Source organism: Mytilus edulis, chromosome 10 (genome assembly GCF_963676685.1).
Source record: "Mytilus edulis chromosome 10, xbMytEdul2.2, whole genome shotgun sequence".
NCBI classification, from domain to species: domain Eukaryota; kingdom Metazoa; phylum Mollusca; class Bivalvia; order Mytilida; family Mytilidae; genus Mytilus; species Mytilus edulis.
This window is the reverse complement of record NC_092353.1, coordinates 27,698,095-27,719,578: the sequence shown is the minus strand read 5'-3', so window position 1 is coordinate 27,719,578 and position 21,484 is coordinate 27,698,095. Positions and strand designations below refer to the sequence as shown.

General features: G+C 31.8%; 1 protein-coding gene across 1 annotated transcript; it reads right to left on the bottom strand.

Annotated features, from left to right (window-relative positions):
• Positions 1–14,424: 14,424 nt before the first annotated feature.
• On the bottom strand, positions 14,425–20,232 carry LOC139490783 (uncharacterized). Its single transcript, XM_071277772.1, has 8 exons — positions 20,189–20,232; positions 19,499–19,607; positions 18,665–18,817; positions 17,927–18,027; positions 16,677–16,837; positions 16,406–16,420; positions 15,384–15,416; positions 14,425–14,636 (listed from the first exon to the last, which is right to left on the bottom strand). The coding sequence occupies exons 2-8, from the start codon at positions 19,565–19,567 to the stop codon at positions 14,584–14,586; spliced, it is 585 nt and encodes a 194-aa protein (XP_071133873.1). The 5' UTR covers positions 19,568–19,607; positions 20,189–20,232; the 3' UTR covers positions 14,425–14,583.
• Between the last annotated feature and the right edge of the window lie 1,252 nt (positions 20,233–21,484).

Genomic DNA, 21,484 nt, shown 5'->3' with positions numbered 1-21,484 from the left:
CCCCCTTTTTTTACACCTGGTGTAAGTAATGGGACTATTAAATGATCAAAAGTGCAGTCATGGTCATTTAACTGTTTTTATTTTCTATCAGTTGATACAACTTAAGGCATAAAACTTTCATTTGAGATAATAAATGGGATTTTTGTGAGTTTTTGCAATGTTTACATCAGGCTATGTTATCTGCCAAATACATGCTATGACGCAATGATATAAGGGATAAAAATCAAATAATTTCATTAAATCTTGATGACAAGAACTTTTTTTGGTGCTAAAATAACCATGTTTTAATGTTAATACCACAGAAACTTCTTGCTGTGCATTTATAACAATTTGGGACATTTTTTTATGTGAAAGCATATTGTCAGGGTGGGAAAAGCTAAAAATAGCACAAATTCAGGTCTAAGGCTCTAAATTTGCAATATGTGACTTTTTGCCCCCAAAAAGATTGACATGTGACTACTATCACTTCATATTATCAGTTAAGTAAAAAAAAATCAATTGTTTTCTGAATTTGGGGTTTCACCGCATTTCCCTTAAAGGTGTCAGACCACCAATTAAAAATCCCTATCTGTTCAACCAAATTTTGCAATTTTCACAGCTTTCTAAATATTTTACCTTAAGTTTAACTTCAAGGAAACCAGGTATATCCTGAATTGTACATGTATCACCTTCCTACATGCCAATTTTCAACCAATGTTTAAAGTCTTGTAACAAATTTCTGATTTTGAGAAGACAGGTACTACCAAAATAACTCCCGGTTTTCTGGAAATCTTAAATTAGTGTACTATGTAGCGCATTAATCCTGAGTTTTTAATGCAAACTCATAGACAAGTGAATTTTGGCTCAAAATGGTCTAAATATATTTCCCTTTCACCAAAAGTTTCATTTCTGCAAATTTGTTGGTTAGTTTAAGTAAACAATGACATCAAAAGCACTATTTTTTGTCAAAGTAGGACTGTAGTATTGGAGGGAGTAATTGGTGGTCTGACACCTAAAGATAATTAGGTATTGCATTGTTTATCATCTTGATTACGTTTTCATCTATTTAGTCCTTGTATATTTTAAACCTTTACTATTTATCAATTTTTGATTATATACTTATGACGTTAGTCGGTAATAATACATCCCGCCATTGTGTGATGTTCAATTTTGATATCTTGTCCTTTATTTTTGCGTATGTACTTTGTGGAAAATGCCATTTTGAACTTCGTGTTGAAACAGTTATTTGGTTTACAGTGAGTAAAGTTTATATATCACAAAGTTGACTGTTGTAACCCAATTTGTGACGATTTCACATATTATGTCAGTTTGTTTTAGCTCTCATATTTTTTTCTATACATGTATAATGGAATTACATACAACTGTCATTCAAGTTAGAGGTTTAGCTAGCTTTAAACCCCGGTTTATTCCACCATTTTGCAAAAGGGAATGCCTGTACCAAGTGAGGAATGTGTCAGTTATTTGCCATTCGTTAGATGGGTAAGCTTAATATTTTTGTAATTTTTTTTTAAGGGTTGCTGTTCTCAGGCAAACGTTTGTACCAGTGGTTCCAAGTTGTAAAGTGTGAGTCATCAATTCGAAAGATTGATGGATGCTATCATGAGATTGTTGACCGTTATTGGATAAGTAGGTCACAGATGAACTATAATATGTTTCACTTTTTTCCTCCATAATGACTTTACGGATTTAAACTTAAACACCGAATTTATCATGACATTGAGAAACATAATAGTTTTCACAAATATAACATACTTTGCTAATCTCTAGTGCACCATTGGATCACTCTTACTTTGAGTGATTGGTGGTGCTTCGACATTAATTGTCCATGTACCGGTATGTAGACTTATTAATATTTTCGTCATCTTTTGGTGGGTTTTTTTTTCTATGGCAAGCAGTACTTGTTTCGCTTCGACCCGTGAATTTTCAAATAATACTGTATTGATTTTGTTTTATAACTAAAATGAAAATGAATGAGAATTTACTTACCAGTGTCTGTGTTGCTTTCTTGTGTAATCATACTTTCTGTTATATTTTCTGTTTCAGTGCAGTTCTGGCAAAGACATCCGAAAACTGGATTACAACTGCAATTATGTGTAATTTCTGGTATTTGAAAGTAAAACATGATTTTATTGTTTGATGTTGCTATTACTTCTGGTATGATTTCTAAGTTAATAAAACAATTTATTTAATTCGATAACAAAATGGACTGTTGGTGTCATACTGTTTATTTGCAAAAGACAAGAACAATAAATGTTTCGTAGAATTTCTTATTACACAAAGTCAATTGAAACCATAAAGGAAATTGATTAATCAACGCTTAAGAATTGGATATTTTAGAATTAAACGTCTTTTTAAAGGAATTTATTGGTACCGAAGGACTTTTATGATATCTTTGAGAGTGAGTTGGTCCAGTTTAGACACCAATAAATTCCTTTAATAAGGCGTTTAATCCTTATAATTCTTTGAACTTGGAGACAATGAACATATTTGTCCACACTCGTAACCTCTATCACACGTAAATTGTATATTTGTTTCATTGAATAGGCCTTGCACATGAATATATTCGTTGGTTAACGCCAAAATATGTACTCAATGAAATTTGCAATCTGATAAAAAAATAATCTACAAAAACTCATCTTATCATTCAAACGAATGTTTTTTTGTCTATTGTTAAATTTAACGATTAACGTGCAGATGAAACATTTTTGTTTACGTCGGTATTATTATCGCCTTCATCTTGTTTACATTGATTACGAAAATAAGTTCGGTCAACGTGTCTATTGAAAAATAAACAACGTCAAGATCAACTACCGGAAGTCCTTTCGACCAATCATATCAACGTATTCTTAAATATGCAAAGCATATAAGAATTATCACTTGATATCATCTCTATTTAGTAAAATGTAATTTAACTTGCCAAATTCTCACTTATTATTATATTTGATTTAAAAGAATCGAGTTGATATTAAGCGATGATTATCAATTATTATTTGACGAAAAAAGTTCAATAGAGACATAAAGATTCCACGTTCTTTTCTCGCGTCATATTTAGCGTCGTAATCATGTAGATGCAATCTACAATTCAAGTTATTAAGAAATTATCGGATGTGACGTAACATTTTCATACTGATGAAAAGGGATCTACAGAAATGATTTATTTACAGTATTTGTGTACTGATTTTCAAGTTTGTTTTCACACCTCATCATTACACTTCTACATTGACAGCAGCTATTGCCGGCAAAGCACAGGTTTGTGTGGAACACTTTACAACCTTCTTTTTTTTGTGAGTGTCGTCAAATCAATTTTGAGTAAAAAAATTGTATACAACTTTTTTAATGACAATATTTATGAAAACAATGCAAGAGAAAGGATAATGTCAGTGACATAAGTTAGTATACTTACAACTCATCTCCCTTGCAATTGCATTTATATATACATCCAACTCCGTAAAAACTGTCTGGACACTCACTATCACAATTATATGAATATGTTCCTGGTGGACATTCTACCCGAAATAAAATTATTAAACATTTTAGCTACCACATGTTCAAATGGTTAAACAATTACGAATTACTTTGAAATACTTTTAACATCTGCAAAATGATCATTTTTTGAAAATTACCTCCCTTGTTGCTAAGTACAATGGTATGCTTACAAATAAGGGTCGAGATATATCAGATGAACAATCAGCCTTCTAAATCAAATAAAAAAAACTGACAACGCCATTGCTAAAAAAGAAAGAAGAAAATATACAAACAATAGTATACAAAGCACAACATAGAAAACTAAAGACTGAATAAGCAAGACTTACCCCTCAAAAATGGGGTTGATTGCAGGTGCCATGAAAGGGTAAGCAGATCTTGTTTCACATTTGGCACCCGTCGTATTGCATATATTAGTGCAAAACCGATAACAAGTCTTATTCGGAGGTCACATTCGTGAAAATGGAACGGGATTGAAGTGACGACATCATGAAAATATCCGCTGTCAACTGTGAAATGAATTTTCCATAACGGTCAACCAACTCGCGATAGCGTTTGTACAATAACAAATAGAGTAATAATTTCATCTTCATAATTTATAACTCTTGGTTATATAGCTTCCTTATGAGTAGCAACCCTCTATCAAGGAAATCATGATAGTAAATACAAGCCTGGGAATGTCGTATCAATGAGGAGATACATAATTTGTATGAAGGATATATAATCCGCTTGAATGTTACTACGTAGAAACGGAAAGTTCACAATTGGGAAGCTGAAATCGTCTCTTTCGACGTAAAGTTTTGTTTTTATGATTAATTTCTAAATGTAAGTTATGAGAACAGACATAACTGTTTATGTTGTATCCTTTATCTCAAGTTCAATAGGAAAGATGCTTTCAACATAGTAATTTTGAATTTTTTAGTGGGAAAACCTCATCTTTATGGTGGAAAGTAAAGTTAAAGGATACTGCTACTTATTTTTTCTTTCTTCCTAATAAGTTCCTGTATGAAGTCAGTCTCATAAGAATAACCTTACAAGTCGACAAGATGAAAGCACAGTCGGTTCCCTATGGGAATGCCGATAATTATATTTGAAAACGTTACAAATATGTTGTGAAGCATGAAATAAAGAATATTGATAATTATATTTTCAGATAAACTTTTGTTTGAATGAGAGTGATATTTGAAAAGTAGGACTAATCCCCTCTAAGACAAGATAATTATAACATCGTTGGCCATTCTCATTTATGAACCATTAGGGAATACTTGTGTATAGTGTAGAAAAGTCAAATATTTTAATGCTATTGCAAGATGAAAGGATCTTAGATTGTATGCACTCTAAAAGATCATTGGAAGTATCATCTGATTCACGCCACCTCTAGAATAGGCAGTTTTATAATAACTTGGAAGCCTGTCTTTGATTGCTGAAAAAACTGATGTTGATAAATCAAAAAGAAGTTTCGTGGAGCACTTAGACATGTTAGAAGACCAATCGATATACTGTTGCTTGTAAAGGCACTTATGTTGTTTAGGTATTTAATACTGCAAGATCCAGTTCTTCTTCGGTTAAAATTCCAAAGGAACATAATACAGACCTATTATTATCCAGGATTTCCTCTTAAGTAAGTGTCGTGGGGGTATATGTTGATTTCAAAGTGAGTTGTCAATACCTAATTCGTGTATCTAGCAATTTATGTTATGTGATTTACACATAAAAACGTTGTTGTTTTTGTGCTTTATCTGGGGGAGTATTAGATAGAGACACCATATTTCTCATGGAGGTAGGACAAGTGTTTCGGAACATTTGGATCTTTAAAGATTGGTTTAAAATTGGTATTCATATACCCATTCAGTTTCTTAATTCTGATTTGTTTCAACGACCTCACAGCCTTCATCCATTTGGAAAGAGTATCTACATCTTATTTTTCGCAATAATTCCATTCCCTGGCATAATCCTCGACTGAATTCGTCAGTATTTTGAAGTTGTGTTTCCAATTGATGGGTTGAAGCTCACGACAGTTTGAACCTTTGGATAACATATACACATTTCGTAAGGAATTATTATTTATAATAATGATGTCACTGGTAATAACATGGCTTATACAGCTGTATATGAATGGGTAAGTTTGTAATTAAAAATTTCAGATGCAATTTATATTTGTTATTGGTTCAGACTGATCTTTTAAAAAGGAAGGATTTTTTGTTTATTGAAATAGTTTATAATGAAAAATATTGCCCAAGTTGACGGCATTGAGACCTTTGGTGGCAAAGAAAAGATCAAGAAAGTAGCTTTTCTCATTTCCATCTTTTCCTATGCGAACTGGTTTGTAAAGTCTTGTGACTTGCAATATCCGAAATGATTGTTGTGATTTTGTTTTGGTTTGAATAAGGTATTTAACTGTGGTTTCCAAACATAACTTGTACAGAGAATACATTTTTTAAAGTGAGAACGAATAAAGCTTCGTGCGAATGTGTTGAATAGCTGGTGGCATTTTGTATGATTGGCAGAAAGTCATAAATAGAGACATCATGGGGAGTTGGTGATGTATTAAGACGATGACCATGACTGTTTCTTTGTCGAGGAGTAGAGTTTTAAATATTCATCACTTTAACCGAGCTTCAGGAAGTACTAGATAGAATACCTATAGCATTAAGTTTGTCATTGCAACCATATGGTGTCGCATATATGTTTGTTTTTGAAGTGATTAAGATTATAACAAACTGTTGACTGATGTACCCCAACTTTTGACCTGTTTGTTTATTTTGTCTGTTTGATTTGTCCACACATCGTTGTCAATATAATGGAATCTTATGCGACTGTCATACAAGTGAGTGGTTTATCTAGCTTTAAAACCAGGTTTGATTCACCATTTTCTACATAAGAAAATGCTGGTACCGAGTCAGGAATATGACAGTAGTTGTCCATTTGTTTGATGTGTTTGAGCTTTTGATTTGCCTTTTGATTTAGGGACTTTTTGTTTTAAATTTTTCTCGGAGTTCGGTATGATTGTGCTCTTCAACTATTTTCACAATTGTCACGTCAAGTAATAGTTGTCTTTTTTGTCTACAGAGAGGCCTTGCAAAATGAGGAGTGTTAGTTATCTGATATATTTTTTCGATGATTCGAACTTACATAGAAAGGATTCAATTGAAAGATCAGGCTGGTTAAAATTTTGGTAAAGAATGTCGCTTCCTGTCGGAATTATAAATTTTATGATGTGACACATCCATTACAATTGACTAATTACTTCAACAAAGGATGAACTTAATCTTTGTCCTCTGTTTGTATTACTCACTTTCACATTTTCCTTGCAAAAATCGATAGCCTTTGCAGCATTCTAACCACTTATCTCCATTTGACCTGTTAAATAAAGATAAATAGTCAACCCAATGGAGGTCAACGAATATATCACATACATGGGTACCAATTTTCGTGGATTAAGGAAAATTTGCATGTTCGTGGATATTTGATTTCGTGGTTTTGCAGAAATCTGCTTACTAGCCTATAGAAAATGTGATATTCGTTGAACACCTAATTTCGTGGTTTACCTGTTCCCACGAATACCACGAAAATTGATATCCAACGAATAATAGTGAATCCACAGTATATACAAATAAGCTCAAATATACATTGAAATATAGAAAGCTGCAGAGGAGTAATGCACAACATATTTACTGCATGGACAACTTTTGAATTTGTTCTAAATTTTTATTTAAGGATGACTGTTATATATGTTTCTGTCAATGAAGAAATAAAATAAAAAATGTGGTGCATACTGCATGACACGCGTAGCAGGTTTTTTTTTAAAGTGTGCACCACATTTTTTTATTTTATATCGAATAGGCAGAACAAAATATTACAGTCATTCCTTATAACTTTATTTTAATTCCATTTTAAACCGGACTTAATCATGAAAAAAAAGTGGATGACGTCACGATCACTTGACAAAATTATGTCTATTCGCAAATGTGACCAAATGGAGGTTATCTACGATAGATATATTGCTCAACTATGAAAAAGGAGTAAAAAAAACCTGTAACTATTTTCTTACAACTAGACTTTCTGAAATCTTTTTAGAGGTTAAGTTTTCTTATCGGTGTATTTTAAATGTGTACACTTTTTAAAACAAATTGTTGAGTATACGTTCCTTAATGAATGAATGTAATGGTACATATGGAACCCGTACTCAGTTCTCTTTTGCTTTACTTTGATTTCTTTCTAGCTTGTGATTAAACAATGTTAAAAAAAAAGTACTATAACTTAGAGCTCTAAACAATAAAAGTATACACATAACATAAAGAGCGATATGACGATATGACGAAAACCAACCTGACAAGAACTGTGAAAATAATAGAAGTTCAAGAATACCTGTGGAAATTGTAACCTTTCATTCTGAACAATATCTTAACTCATATATACTATTAAACGAGAATACCTCATTTAATGTGTCGCTTCTCTTCCTTCCACAATAAATTTAAGGTACCATGCATAGTCGCATTTGTCATCCATTCTAATGATTATTCAGATTGAGTTATTTTGGGAGAAAAACGAAAAAAGGCAACCGGATATTGTTTCCGTCATCAGACCGACTTTTAGTCTTAGATAAGACTTACTGTTTTAAACTACATATGTACTCTGGGAGAGGACAATTACTTTTGTGTGTATCTACATGTATACTATGATTATACTATTAGTACTACAATACATAGAGATTATCTCTATGATTATAGGAGTGATCGCCGTGGAGAAAAAACTTGGAATTCATGGGCGGATCCAGGGGAGGGGGGTGAGGGGGTGGGGTGGTTCTGGAATAAAGTTCCCAATTATTATATGGGAACATGCTTCCTAAGTATTCTGTCCAGAGGCAGATTTAGATGGGGGCCCAGGGCCGCTCCCCACAACGCCCCTTTTCTGGGAAAAAATGGTTGATTATATAGGGAATCACTGAAGCATGACCGGAGCGGGTCTCCTCGTAGGCAGTTAGTGTGCCCGCACTGATGAAAATTTCTGGAACAGCCACTGCTGTCTACTATATTCTTTGAAATATTTACTATGTAAGGGGTTACATCAGTTGCATATATATTAAAATCAGTAAGACATGTGGATTTTTTTTGTTGAAAGTGGTTCTTTGGCACAAATGAAAGTAGGTTAGAAATTAGCCTTGGTCATTCATACAAGATTCAAATCCTACCATAGGCATGTTATAGGGCTGTTCATTCCTAGAAGCATATTTTATTATTAATAATAATAATGGTCTATAAACAGTTACATTTATTTCCTGCTTGAAGCGGTCCAAATTTTTCAAATTTAATTTGACTTTTACCAAAAAATGCATTGTAGCAAAAGGGAAGAATAATTGTGATATGAGGCCAGCAACGCGCAAATAATGGAATTTGATAGAAAAGAAACAAATAACGGACTTTAGAAAAAAAGGGAGAGGGCTTTTCATACCTTTTCTGAAATTCTCCAGACATAAAATATTTGACAAAAAATTATTATACAACAGTTTACAAGCTGTAAATGCCCGCGATTTCGCAGGGTTGTTCTAGTTAACATTAATTTTAGAAATGTATGGATTCTGTTAAACTAGATATTTCAAAACACTTTTAAAAAAATGCGATAATCAGATCTCTTCTAAAATCGAACTCTCAGTTTTCAAAAAATCAGGACGGACCGGAATTTTTTCATCATTCCATCCTGATCTATTTATGACTTCAGTGTATTTATTTGACAATGTCATTTCACAAGGATATGAAAATAATAACTATGTTAAAAGTTTAAAACCCACACGGAAATAAAGTCTTTATTGCATCACGATAACTTCATGCGATTTAACATTTATCTTTAATATTCGCTAACATGTATATGTAATAATTATCAATTGTACAATCGATGTTGTTAATACCATCTGTAAATTGAACGCTTTTATTCACGTATCATGTCAATATAATGGAATTTAAAGCGACTGTCGTACAAGTGAGAGGTTCAGCTAAATATAAAACCAGGTTCAATCCACCATTTTTCACATAAGGACATGCCTTTAGCAAGTCAGGAATATGACAGCTGTAAACCATCCGTTTGATGTGTTTGAGCTTTTGATTTTTCAAATTTAATTAGGGATTTTCCGAATTTTTCTCGGAGTTCAGTATTTTTAATGATAATTATTACATATTAGGTCGAGACAATACAGGTGATTTTAAATTGCTTATTACTTTTGATATTATTGATTTAATCAGCTCTGAAATAAAACAACGCTTAATAAAAATTCGTACGTTCTAATCTTGATTTCGATTTTCCTTCATTAGTAACACTCACAAATTACAATTCAAAAAGAAAGATATAAATACGTGAACAGCTATAGTAGAGGCAGAAGATTCAGTAGAACAGTTTAAAGAAGTAGGCCTTAAATTTCAGATTCGCATACCCTACAACGAATCTGTCTTTCCACTAATTAATCAAAGTTTGATGATTATTTGGAAAGCATTCACCCTCAAAACTTAAAATAAAGGATACCACAGTTAGAAACGAAGTTTTACGACAAAAAAAAGATAATTTGCATTTTCAATTTGTGAATATCTCCTAGTTGAAACAATATTCAAGAGCTCGCGTTTCGTTAACTTTCGGTAACTGCCTTCAAATATGAAAATGCATTAAGGACTGAAGATTTGTACGGACGCCAGTTGGTTGATCGACAGATATTTTCCTATTGTTGTAACCACAATTGTTTCCTCTTTTCCTGGAATGTGACGTACAGAATTAGACTTATCACCTGGTTTGTACTTACTCATCCTTTCGGGGCACCTGAAGCACCTTTGTTGCTTTTGTGTAGATCGTTAAACTCAGGCTTTATTATTGAATGTTGTGTTTTATGCATTGTTTTTCGTTTGGTCATTTTGCCATGGTTTTCCAAGCTTGTCTCCGACTGATAAATTTGAATGTCACTTCGGCATTTTTTTTAATCTATTTTAGTGTATTTCTTTTTCTCTTTCTGTTCGTTCCGTCCGTCACAATAACATACTTACTTGAAGAAAAGAAAAAATGTAATTGGCTTTGTCATTGCAATGAGATAATTGCATAACAGAATTGTTTATCAAACTAAAAGAATTCATAAAAATATTGTAACACAATAAAAAAAATGTCAATATCAACAGACGACACAACGTGTAATAACGACTGAACAGTGTCTATGAAAATAAGAATAAAACAATATACAGTTCGTGCGCCTGAATACTGGGTGGAGGAAAGTGAAAATCCTAATTATGAGAGCGAATTTTATTATTATACAATAGAATGTTTGAAGACCTTAAAACAATACAAAGCACCGAATAAGGTAAGCCTGGCCTAATGATGTTTGAACCATGACTTATAAATATTTTTTTGTTTTTTCTACGTACAATTGCAGAAGAAACGTCATTTTGAGATGATGCAGCCTTGTTCATTTGTCAAAATGATGAAAGATGCAAATATGAATTATATATGTATTGACCACGTTTTGTAGTTTATTGTCGTTGTTATACTATACCACATTAACATTGTAATAAGTTACCGTTATTGATTCTGTCAATTAATCGCATTAAATAGATAAAAAAAAATAGACTTTGTTTAATTCCTCTATAGCATATTCTATGGGGTATTATAGCCAGGGTTCTTTTAATTGCTTCCTACTTTAATTTATGTCGATTCATATATAACAAACCGACAAACCTAACGAAGAATTCTTCCATGTGTTTTTCTTCAAATAGCACAAAAAAATCAGAATACAGTTAAAAGAATGATTTATTTGTAACTATTCCCCCCTCCCCCAATCTAAAAACTTCAACGATTATTTAATTTAAAGTATGTTTTGTTGCATATCCAACTATTATGAAACATAGGATTATCCATATACGACATTTCAATTCATTAAGATATGTTTTTTTTTTTGTATAGTTTTTGTATAACTTATCGTACTCCCACACGGAATGCGTAACAAAAAAGGTCCGTTGGTGTAGTGTACAAGTATCATCGATAAATGATAAAGAATTTGTTTATAGATTCCTGCATACAGTATAAAAAGGAAAACACAATACTAGTACCAGAAATGACGTTCTATATCACCTTAGCAACTGTATACAGAGTACTTACGTTCTGTAACATACACCCAGTCCATTCGGGTTTAAGCAGTAAATCATTGGAATAAAGCTAAGGAAACCAACTAAAGATAGAGCCATGCTTTTATCATTTAGATCCTGCAGTTACAAATTTTTAATGAATCAAATTTCTACACTTCCCTTTATATAGCAATGAACAGGAAACTCAAGTAATAATGTCAATTGCAATGAGTGCATATATTCCATAATGAATTTAATTTCGGTAATGTTCGTTTCTCCACCAAGCCCACTTGTATCATCTCTTTATGTGATGAGTCTTATATATGTAGACGAAACGCATGTCTGGTGTATCAAATTAAAAACCTGGTACCTTTGATTACTATTAACACCACTGGAACAATGCTACTGCTGGCGGACGTTACATCACCGTTGATATCACCAGCCCAGTAGTCAGCACTTCTGTGTTGACATGAATATCAAAAATATGGTCATTTTCATAAATTAACTGTTTAAAAGAGTATTAATTATTCGAAATGCTAAGAATTTAAATTATAGGTCCTTAATTGCAATACTTTTCAACTTTATACTTGTTTGGCTTTCTTACTATTTTTATCTGAACGTTAATGATGAGCCTTATGTAGATTATACGCACGCCTGGTGTATTAAATTATAAGCCTGGTACCTTTGATAACTATTAACACCACTGGAGCAATGCCACTGCTGGCGGACGTTCCAGCCTGATAGTATCAGCAGCCTATTAGTCAGCAATTCTGTGTTGACATGCAGATCTATTACTAGTATTTGACCATTTTTATCAATAAATGGTTTGAAAAGGTATGAATTATCCGAAATACTAAGAATTTTTTTTATACCAGGTATAGATTATCTTATCCCAATTCGGCACATTTGTTTTAAATTTTGGGTCCTCAATGCTCTTCAACTTTATGCTTGTTTGGCTTTGTAACTTTTTCTATCCGAGCGTCACTGATGAGTCTTATGTAGACAAAACGTGGGTCTGGTGTACCTTTGATAAATTTTACACCACTGGAGCAATGCCACTGCTAGTGGACATTTGGTCTCCGAGGGTATCACAAGCCCAGTAGTCAGCAATTCGGTGTTGACATGCATATCAATTATATGGTCATTTTTATAAATTAACTGTTTGAAAGGGTATTCATTATCTGAAGTACTAAGGATTTTTCTTATCCCTGGCAAAGATTACCTTAGCCGTATTTTTGCACAACTTTTGGGAATAATGAGTTCTTAATGCTCATCAACTTTATACTCGTTTGGCTTTTCTAACTTTTTTGATCTGAGCGTCACTGATGAGTCCTATGAAGACGACACGCGTATCAAACGATAAGCCTGATACCTTTGATAACTGATTATATAATTAGTTGATTGGGATATGTCTATCAAAGGATAGTTTTAAAGAAAAAACCTAGAAAAGATTCTGACAGTTTTTTCTTTGGATTAATTTTTTTTGGACAGTTTAAAATATATCTTTAGACGAGTTTTGGACAGCACGTTTTCTCTCCATCTTATTTGTATTATAACCTGTTAGTGTCGATTTTATTTGATAAATACATTTACATTTACGAAAACTCGTTATGGTATCTGGTGTAAGAAAGAATATGTATTATGATTGCTAATAAGACAACTCTCCACACGAGACCAAATGGCACAGAAATAAACAACTATAGGTCACAGTACGGATTTCAACAATGAGAAAAGTCCATACCGCAAAATCGGCTATAAAAGACTTCAAAATGACAAATCTAAAACTATTCAAACGAGGAAACTAACGTCCTAATTTATGTACAAACAATGAACGAAAAACAAATATGTAAAACGTAAAATCACAAAAGTACTGAACTCCGTGGACAATTCAAAACGGAAAGTCCATGATCAAATGGTAAAATCAAAAGCTCAAACACATCAAACGATTGAATAACAACTGTCATATTCCTGACTAGGTACATGTAGATAATGGTGAATTGAACCTGGTTTTATAGCTAGCTAAACCTCTCACTTCTATGACATTTGCATAAACTCCATTATATTGACAACAATGCGTTGGATACCAATTTTCGTGGATTTCGGGGTAAAGGGGAACCACGAATTTATATGTTAAACGAATTACAAATTTGCGAATGGAATGTTTATAGACCTTGTCTATGCCACGAAATTGAATATGAACGAAAATGCAAATTTTCCTCAATCCACGAAAATTGGTTCCCACGAAGATAAATGAATCCACAGTAATGAGTACAAATGCAAATAATACAGCAGTAAACATTGTGCTATAATCCAATTCAACACATCAAAAAATGACAACCACTGAATTACAGGCTCCTGACTTAGGACAGACACATACATACAGAATATGGCGGGGTTAAACATATTAGCCGGATCCCAACCCTCCCCTAACCTGGAACAGGGTTGTAACAGTAGAACATAAGAACGAACTAAGAAAATCAGTTCAAAAAGGCTTAACTCATCAGATGAATACAAATAGAAAGACATCTAACAAAAACACAGAGTGGACGTGGTCAGGTACTTGTATATCTCAACAACAATAAATATACTAAGTACTGATCTGAGAGTATTCACAGTTACTGACAGCTGGTTAAAAGCCACTAACAACTAATAAAAAAAAACATGCATCTATGTTAGTTTTGTTGTTGACATTCGATTAGTTGCATTGAGAACTGTTATTCAAAATGATGTGATTGTAAAATGCATACACACTTTCTATGTGCAAAAAAGGGAAAGCAAACAAAAAGTCATAGAGACATGTTACTAGAAATGTCTATACAACTTTGTACGACTGACAATTCAAAACACATGGTTAAATTGCAACGTCTTTATTTCTATATCAATACTAATTATATCTTAACTAAGCATTTCAACGATCTTAAAAGTTTTTCCGACTTCTTTTTTCAAAATTCAAATGCAAAGCAAGGTACATATAGAAATAATGTTCTCAAAGGACGTCATCTGTTGCTTCCTAAATTATATATTCTGTGGCTATAGAACAGACACCACATGACCACAAGCAACCTATAAATAAAAATTGTTAAATCTGTTTATAAATAATCGCCTGTAATTACTTTAAAAAAAATGTATTCGATCAATTTGTAATGCATAGGAAACACGAATGTCATTTAAACTAATACAACTAGGTAGACAACAACATAAAGAACATGTTCTTTTAAGTGTAGGGTGGCACGATTTTTCACCAGCGATATTGTGTTGTCTTTTGGTAATTACATGCTATATTTAATTTTGTTTAACGGTGTGTTTCTTTTATTCTGTTTTATACTCTATTATATCTAAATGTTTTTGGGCATTTGTAGATTTGTTTTTGAAAAAAAACAACGGAAAAAACAGGAAGTAAACATAACGAGTCAATACCTTTATAAATGATTTGTACAGATGTTCCTATGGTATGAATTCAGGAAAATGATTCTAGCATTAACCCTTGTCCCATTTTGTATGTGACTGACCCCATTCAATTCAGGAGTTTGTAAGAAATATATATAAATTGCGCAAATTTCCTGCATTGTCTCTTTAATTTGTTATTATCTTTATTTTCAAGTATTCTAAAACCAGTCTAATTCAGAAAATACAACGTATTATAATCTCAATGGCTTTTGACATCAATTCACAATCAATATTAGGATATTTTCTTTTGTAATAGGAAATGAATTAATGACCCAAACCTTCATATTTTTGAGTATATTTTAATCACATCGTATTTTTTCATAATGATTCAGTAAACATACACATCATATATATGATACATACCTCTCATACCTTTCTTTGCGGCACGTTTAACACCTTAAACAAAAACAAAAAATCTAGTATTTCTAAATATTTTTTCTACAATGAAGACAAGGATACGATTAATCGAATGTGTCGATCGTTATGAGCTGAATGTCACTAATGATCGCACAGACATTAAAAATCATTAAAACTTTTTAAAATTATGATGTTTTTATAAATGCCTAGCATGATACTAGTATGTTTGGCTGATATGTGTACATTACTGGTGATAAAAAAAGCAATATAAAAGTTTCCCTTTTGGACTATTAGGAATCTGGCACTTGGCGTATTGCCATTGATTTGATAAGTGGAATTATTTTAGATGCCATTGAATAAGAAGAGAATGGGATGGCAAAGAAGGACCAGCATAACCCTCACATAACGAGATAATTATTGTTTGTGGATGATTTCAAACAGATTGTCTCAAATCTAGTACGAAGATCGCTAGGGTATGCAGCTTCCTTTCCTCTGTTATCAACCATTAATGAATGAAATACACAGATAGGAATCTAAAGCAACCCAAATCTCTATTATTTCGTCTAAGATATTCATTCTGGCATGTAGCTTCACACAATTCACATATGTTTGTTTATCCTTTATCGAGGAGGGGGTGTACGAACTGAAGAATAAAAGTATTGCAAAAAACGTATAATAAAAAATACAATACAGACATATAGAAATGAGGAACTGGAACTACACCAAAAGCCAGTATGAACTAAGGTGATAGCGGGCGTTTCATATTCGTCGTTAAGTGATGGTCATAAATGTCGATCAGAGGGATAAGAACGCATATCGCTCATAATATTGAATAAAACATTTCATCATAGAAATTGTACCTTAAAAATAGAATATGATTGCATTATTTCACGAGTTTTAAAAAAACAAGATGTCATACGACGTTTCAACCTCATTATATGAAAAAGAATGGAAAACAGTTATATGTCAAAGCTACGATAAGTCCCATCAATGTCTGATATAGAGTTAATAAAATATGATTTACTTACGTTTTGCATTCTTGACTACAAAATAACAAATGTTTAGTTATATTTATAACCCGAAGACAAGCTTTTTGTTTTAATTGTCAAACAAAAAAAGATCATATTAGACAAAACGTGATTTACAGGTTCATTTTTTTTTTTGAGGGACATTGCTACAGTTTAAAGTTTCAAATAATGTAGTGTAGGAAAAAGTGTTCGAATTTGGATATAAAAATTATCTGAATCTTTATCACTTTCGTTGTGTCTGTATATATATACATAGTGTATTAAATCTTACCTGCTACCAGCATACCACCATGATGAACCGTGTATCCTTTGTAGGGTTTATAACCTCTACAAAAGTCAGCAATTTTCTCTCCAGCCAATTCTAACATCTCATCATGCGTGATTTGGCTTGCGCGAACCCTAATTTCTTTGGTTTCTTGTTTGTATTGTAATCTGAAAGATCGGTGTGAAAATGCATCACACAAAGAACCAAAATGTACAATGCGAGATATTGATCAAAGGGAACTGATTATCAAATTATAAATAACTTCGTAAAAGTCTCAGTTTCAATTTGATATCAAAAGTTGGTAGTAGTATTTTGCTGGATGTAAAACCTCAAACGAATATTACAATGAGTTAACCACGGAAAATATTGAAATGTATCAACAATTTTGAATTCAAAGAAAATGTAAAAAAGGAAAATAAATAGTTAATTAGATAATAGCATTTTTTCAAAATTTACTACTTGTACTATGAAAAATTGCCTTACAAAATCTTGTAAGGCAGACGAATCCGGCAGATCGGTTGTACTTTGACTTTCATTAATACATGGTTTTCATTTGGATTAACTGGAATAATACCATGTTTATAAAACTAAAAAAAAATATTTTTAAACCGGTAAATCGAACCTTTCATGCTTTTTGTTTTATTATTAAAATAGTATCAATTCGATTAAGGAATTTCCAACAATGTTAAATTGTGACTAATTAAGTATGATAGTCTGGGTTCGGGCTTAGGGAGGTTTTTATCTTCTTTTCTTCATAAACTTGAACATTTCCTCAAACTAAGATAGTGATAGGAATGTAATAACTAAATAAGTACTGGTTAAATGAGCAACACGACGGGTGCCACATGTGGAGCAGGATCAGCTTACCCATCCGGAGCACCTGATATCACCCCAAGTTTAGTGGGGTTCGTGTTGCTTAGTCTTTAGTTTTTTATGTTGTGTCTTGTAAACTATTATTTGTCTGTTTTTATTTTTATTTTTTAGCCATGGCGTTTTCCGTTTATTCGATCTATGAGTTTGACTGTCCCTCTGGTATCTTTTGACCCTCTTTCGAGTTCTCATTAAAATTACTTTTATAAAATATCTCTGAATAAAGGTAAATACGATGCGTCCGTGAAATTCAAGTACTCACCACACGGTTGAGAAATTGTAAGATCTATTACAATAGCAACAAAAATAAAAAAAAAACGTAAATTTGTTTGAACAATTACAAAATTGATCTTATAACTCTGTTTGTACTGAAATCTAGAATTTACCTTTTAATTTTTTCGAGTAGATCCACTGAATCAGTGTAGGTTTCCGTTGTATCTAGTATAAGGCAAATTCCATAATCTATGTTCTTGATGGCAACTTTTTTCTATCAATAAAAAAGCAAGCATTGACGCATATCTATCACCTTTAAACACCTTAAATATCAACAAAAAAAGTTCTCTATTTTTTTTAAATAAACCAAACATTTGAAAATTAAAAAAAAAAAAAAAAAAAAAAAATCTAAAATAATTTTCATCCACTGAATGATCAAGCTTCATTGAAATAAGTGTGAGAGCCATCCAAAACATAAGTATAGACCGATATAGTTCAGAGAATATGAACTTAGCCCATCATATAATGCAAAACTATATGCTTGTTTACATTTTGGTGTCATTCAAATGTCAAATCTAGCTTAGGTATTTTATTGTAAAATTATGATAAAGTTCTGTTTTTCTTAAATAATGATCATAATGTTGAACGTTTTTTTGCAGAAAGTTCATTTTTTTCTTCAAATTTGTTATTATCAAACAATTTTATAGATTATCTATTGACCTTGCATAATATTATTTCGCGATCACATACCAGTTCACGATCATATCTCCATACTTGACCTCTGCAACATATTCTCTACCATTAATGTTTCTTGAATTTAAAAGCTTACTATTATCATATTATGCGAAATTACCAATTAGGTGTTTGTTGACCTTAATTAACATAACTTAATTCAATATATATATTCAAACCGTTTTAAAATCATGAAGATTGATTGATTGGCACCAGAATCCCTTCAGGTTTGACATGTCCCCGACATTTACAGTCATAACATTTCTATTCGTGTCAACAACAACATCCTCATTGACTCGCCCACCAGGTGTCTTGATATTTATCCGGTAGGTCTGTGAGTTTGAAAACATATTTTAAAATTATGTATACATGTATTTCTTTATTCACACGTGATCGAAAATATTCTACTCGTTGTGTTAGGTTGTCCTTCTTTCTTGTCGATCAGACAAAAATACAATTACTGACATGCAATCATGTTTTGATAGTTTAAAAATGGATATCTGCGTTTCAGAATTGCCGCCGTTAGCACAATTATAGTTCATGATCTGGGTTACTTTTAATCTTACTTAGGTTTTGATAAGATCGGAAAAAAATCTCTTTCAAACGTAGGGAATTAACGTTCTTTTTTGCTATAAAAAAATTGTAAATTTATAATACCATCATGAACTGTGTATAAATAGTTTCAGTTTCAAGGTTTGAATTTTTTCAATCTTTTATGAACGACAGATACATTTTAAGTAATAACTTTTTAAATGTAATGCATTTTTACGAAATAATAAATGTATTATGTTATATTAGCGTTAATGTTATTACTTATATCATTACTAGACTTATAAATATTTTCATGTATCTTGTACCATGTTTTACCACAATCATATAATATTCTTTGTAAATACTATGTTTTATGACACATGCGTTTCACTAAAAAATATAGATGATATACGGCTTGTACTGATATATTAGTATCCTAAAGATGACAGACTTGTTGGCTTTTTACTAGCAAATAAACAAACCTGAATATCGTCGTTGCTCATGACTGAAATGATTGACAATGTCACTGGAAAAATAACTGATAAAAACATGTTCGACACTTCTGATAGTTATGCAATAGCCAATACCTTTCTGTAAAAACATATTTACAAACATTTAAACAATGCGGAATACTTTTTTAGATAAGATAAAGTTTAAACTGTCCACTTGAAACATTCAATGAATGCATTTTATTTTTTTCAGCAATAATATATGTATTTAAAAAAAAAAATAAACAGAAATTACCGTAACGAAAATAAAGTAAGTCATTAGCTGGTTTTGAAGTGGTTATTTTTTGGCAACATTTGTTTTGTATTGAACATTTTACTTAATGAATTATGACCTTCCTGATTCGTAAGTTATCTCAACTTAATTTCAATGAGAGGTATGACAGATGTAAATTGATTATTCCACTACCTTACCATGTGAAATCTAAATTGTTACATTTTTATTTTGAGGGAAATGGTTCAGTTATAAAGTTTTGCTTTGCATGCTGCATATGTCAAGCATATTCATATTGCAAGTATTTCTTTTGGTTTTTGTGACTTGTGCTATATCAATATACTATTTATTTTGACGAAAGTACATTTATAATAGGGTTTCTAATTCATTTAGTTTGTTCATGTAACAAAATATTTCATTCTCAGAATAATATAAAATTGTAATGCACCTACCTTCAATGGTTATCTCTGCTTGAATACAAGAGAGTAGTGAGTCCTAATAGTTTCAACGTTTTTAACATAATCATCATTGATTTATTTTGGACACGGTGTTGAATTATTTCTCAAAACCGGATCGATGTCAAATGTACATATGTCTTCACTGCGTGCTTAAAACAAATGTATCAAGTTTCAAAACTCATATATGATGAATCTGTACAAATAATTAATCGATATTAAAAGAATTGCTGACCATAATAAACAGATGAATGCGTTAATTCTATTGTCTCCTTTTTTAAAATGCAATTAAGCATTACTGTTTAGTTCTTTATTAATTATTCGAGTTGACTTACTCTTAATTTTTGCGCGAAAAATACAGCTAGGACATATTTTCCTCGATCTAAAAGAATTTTAAAAAAATATTAGAATCACTGTTTTTGAATCAAACTTCAAAAAGTTTAAATTAAAAAGGCACAAGTTATAAATTTAAAATACGTCAAGATAATTACAAAAAAAGAAGTAGAATATCAAAATCCATCAGAAAATTGAAAGAGGGAAATCATGATGAAAAAAGCTATGAGAAGCAACACCCTATCGTTCATAAAACAAAAATTTTGTATATTACAAAAAACTAAATTGCAGCTCTATTCCAATCACTTCTTTTTCCCAGCAGTATTACAAGTGTATACATCACTTATTGGCTTGTCCTCGTGTTGAATATGCAGTAAATATTTCTGTATGAAATTTGAACAGCAGCTATCCAGTAATATATTGATGCGTTTGTTGCACACACAATAAAGGAGAATTTGTTTATAAAGTCTTTTTTCTTATTAAATAGGCGTAGTGTTTGAGATGGTGATTGTTAAGTTATCATAAAAGAACGACTATAAAAGCATTGATTTGGTGTCTTAAACCACACATTTAATATTTTTTCCAACAGCAGTAAAACCATATACGGTCACCGTGGTACATTTAATTCCGTGCTCTAAATCAAAGTTATTGCTTATTTTGTTTGTTTGCATTTCAATTAACTGCCTCGTTTTTAGTCATTGAAATAAATACTAGTTTTTATATAAAATAACCTTTGCATGGAGCGTTTGTGAGCCAATTTTTTTAAAAACCTATTTCGGCCCTTTGTCCATTGACGAATGTCGTACGGTGATCTATAGCTCCTTACATCTACTTTTTTTTAGTCTCTTTAAGGTAAAGGTATGATAGGTTCGCAATGCTACATCACACGTCAACATGATCAAAAACGCACTTCAGCATGATTATCGCGTTTAGGAGTACCCTCGCGGTCAAGAGTCTTGC

Excerpts from the sequence above, each read along its gene's own strand:
- LOC139490783 (XM_071277772.1), bottom strand. The coding sequence starts at position 19,567 with ATGTTTTTATCAGTTATTTTTCCAGTGACATTGTCAATCATTTCAGTC. Across the intron at positions 18,818-19,498 it reads TGAGCAACGACGATATTCAG|ACCTACCGGATAAATATCAA; the intron begins GTTTGTTTATTT and ends TCAAACTCACAG. Across the intron at positions 16,838-17,926 it reads CTACTCGAAAAAATTAAAAG|ATTACAATACAAACAAGAAA; the intron begins GTAAATTCTAGA and ends CCGATCTTTCAG.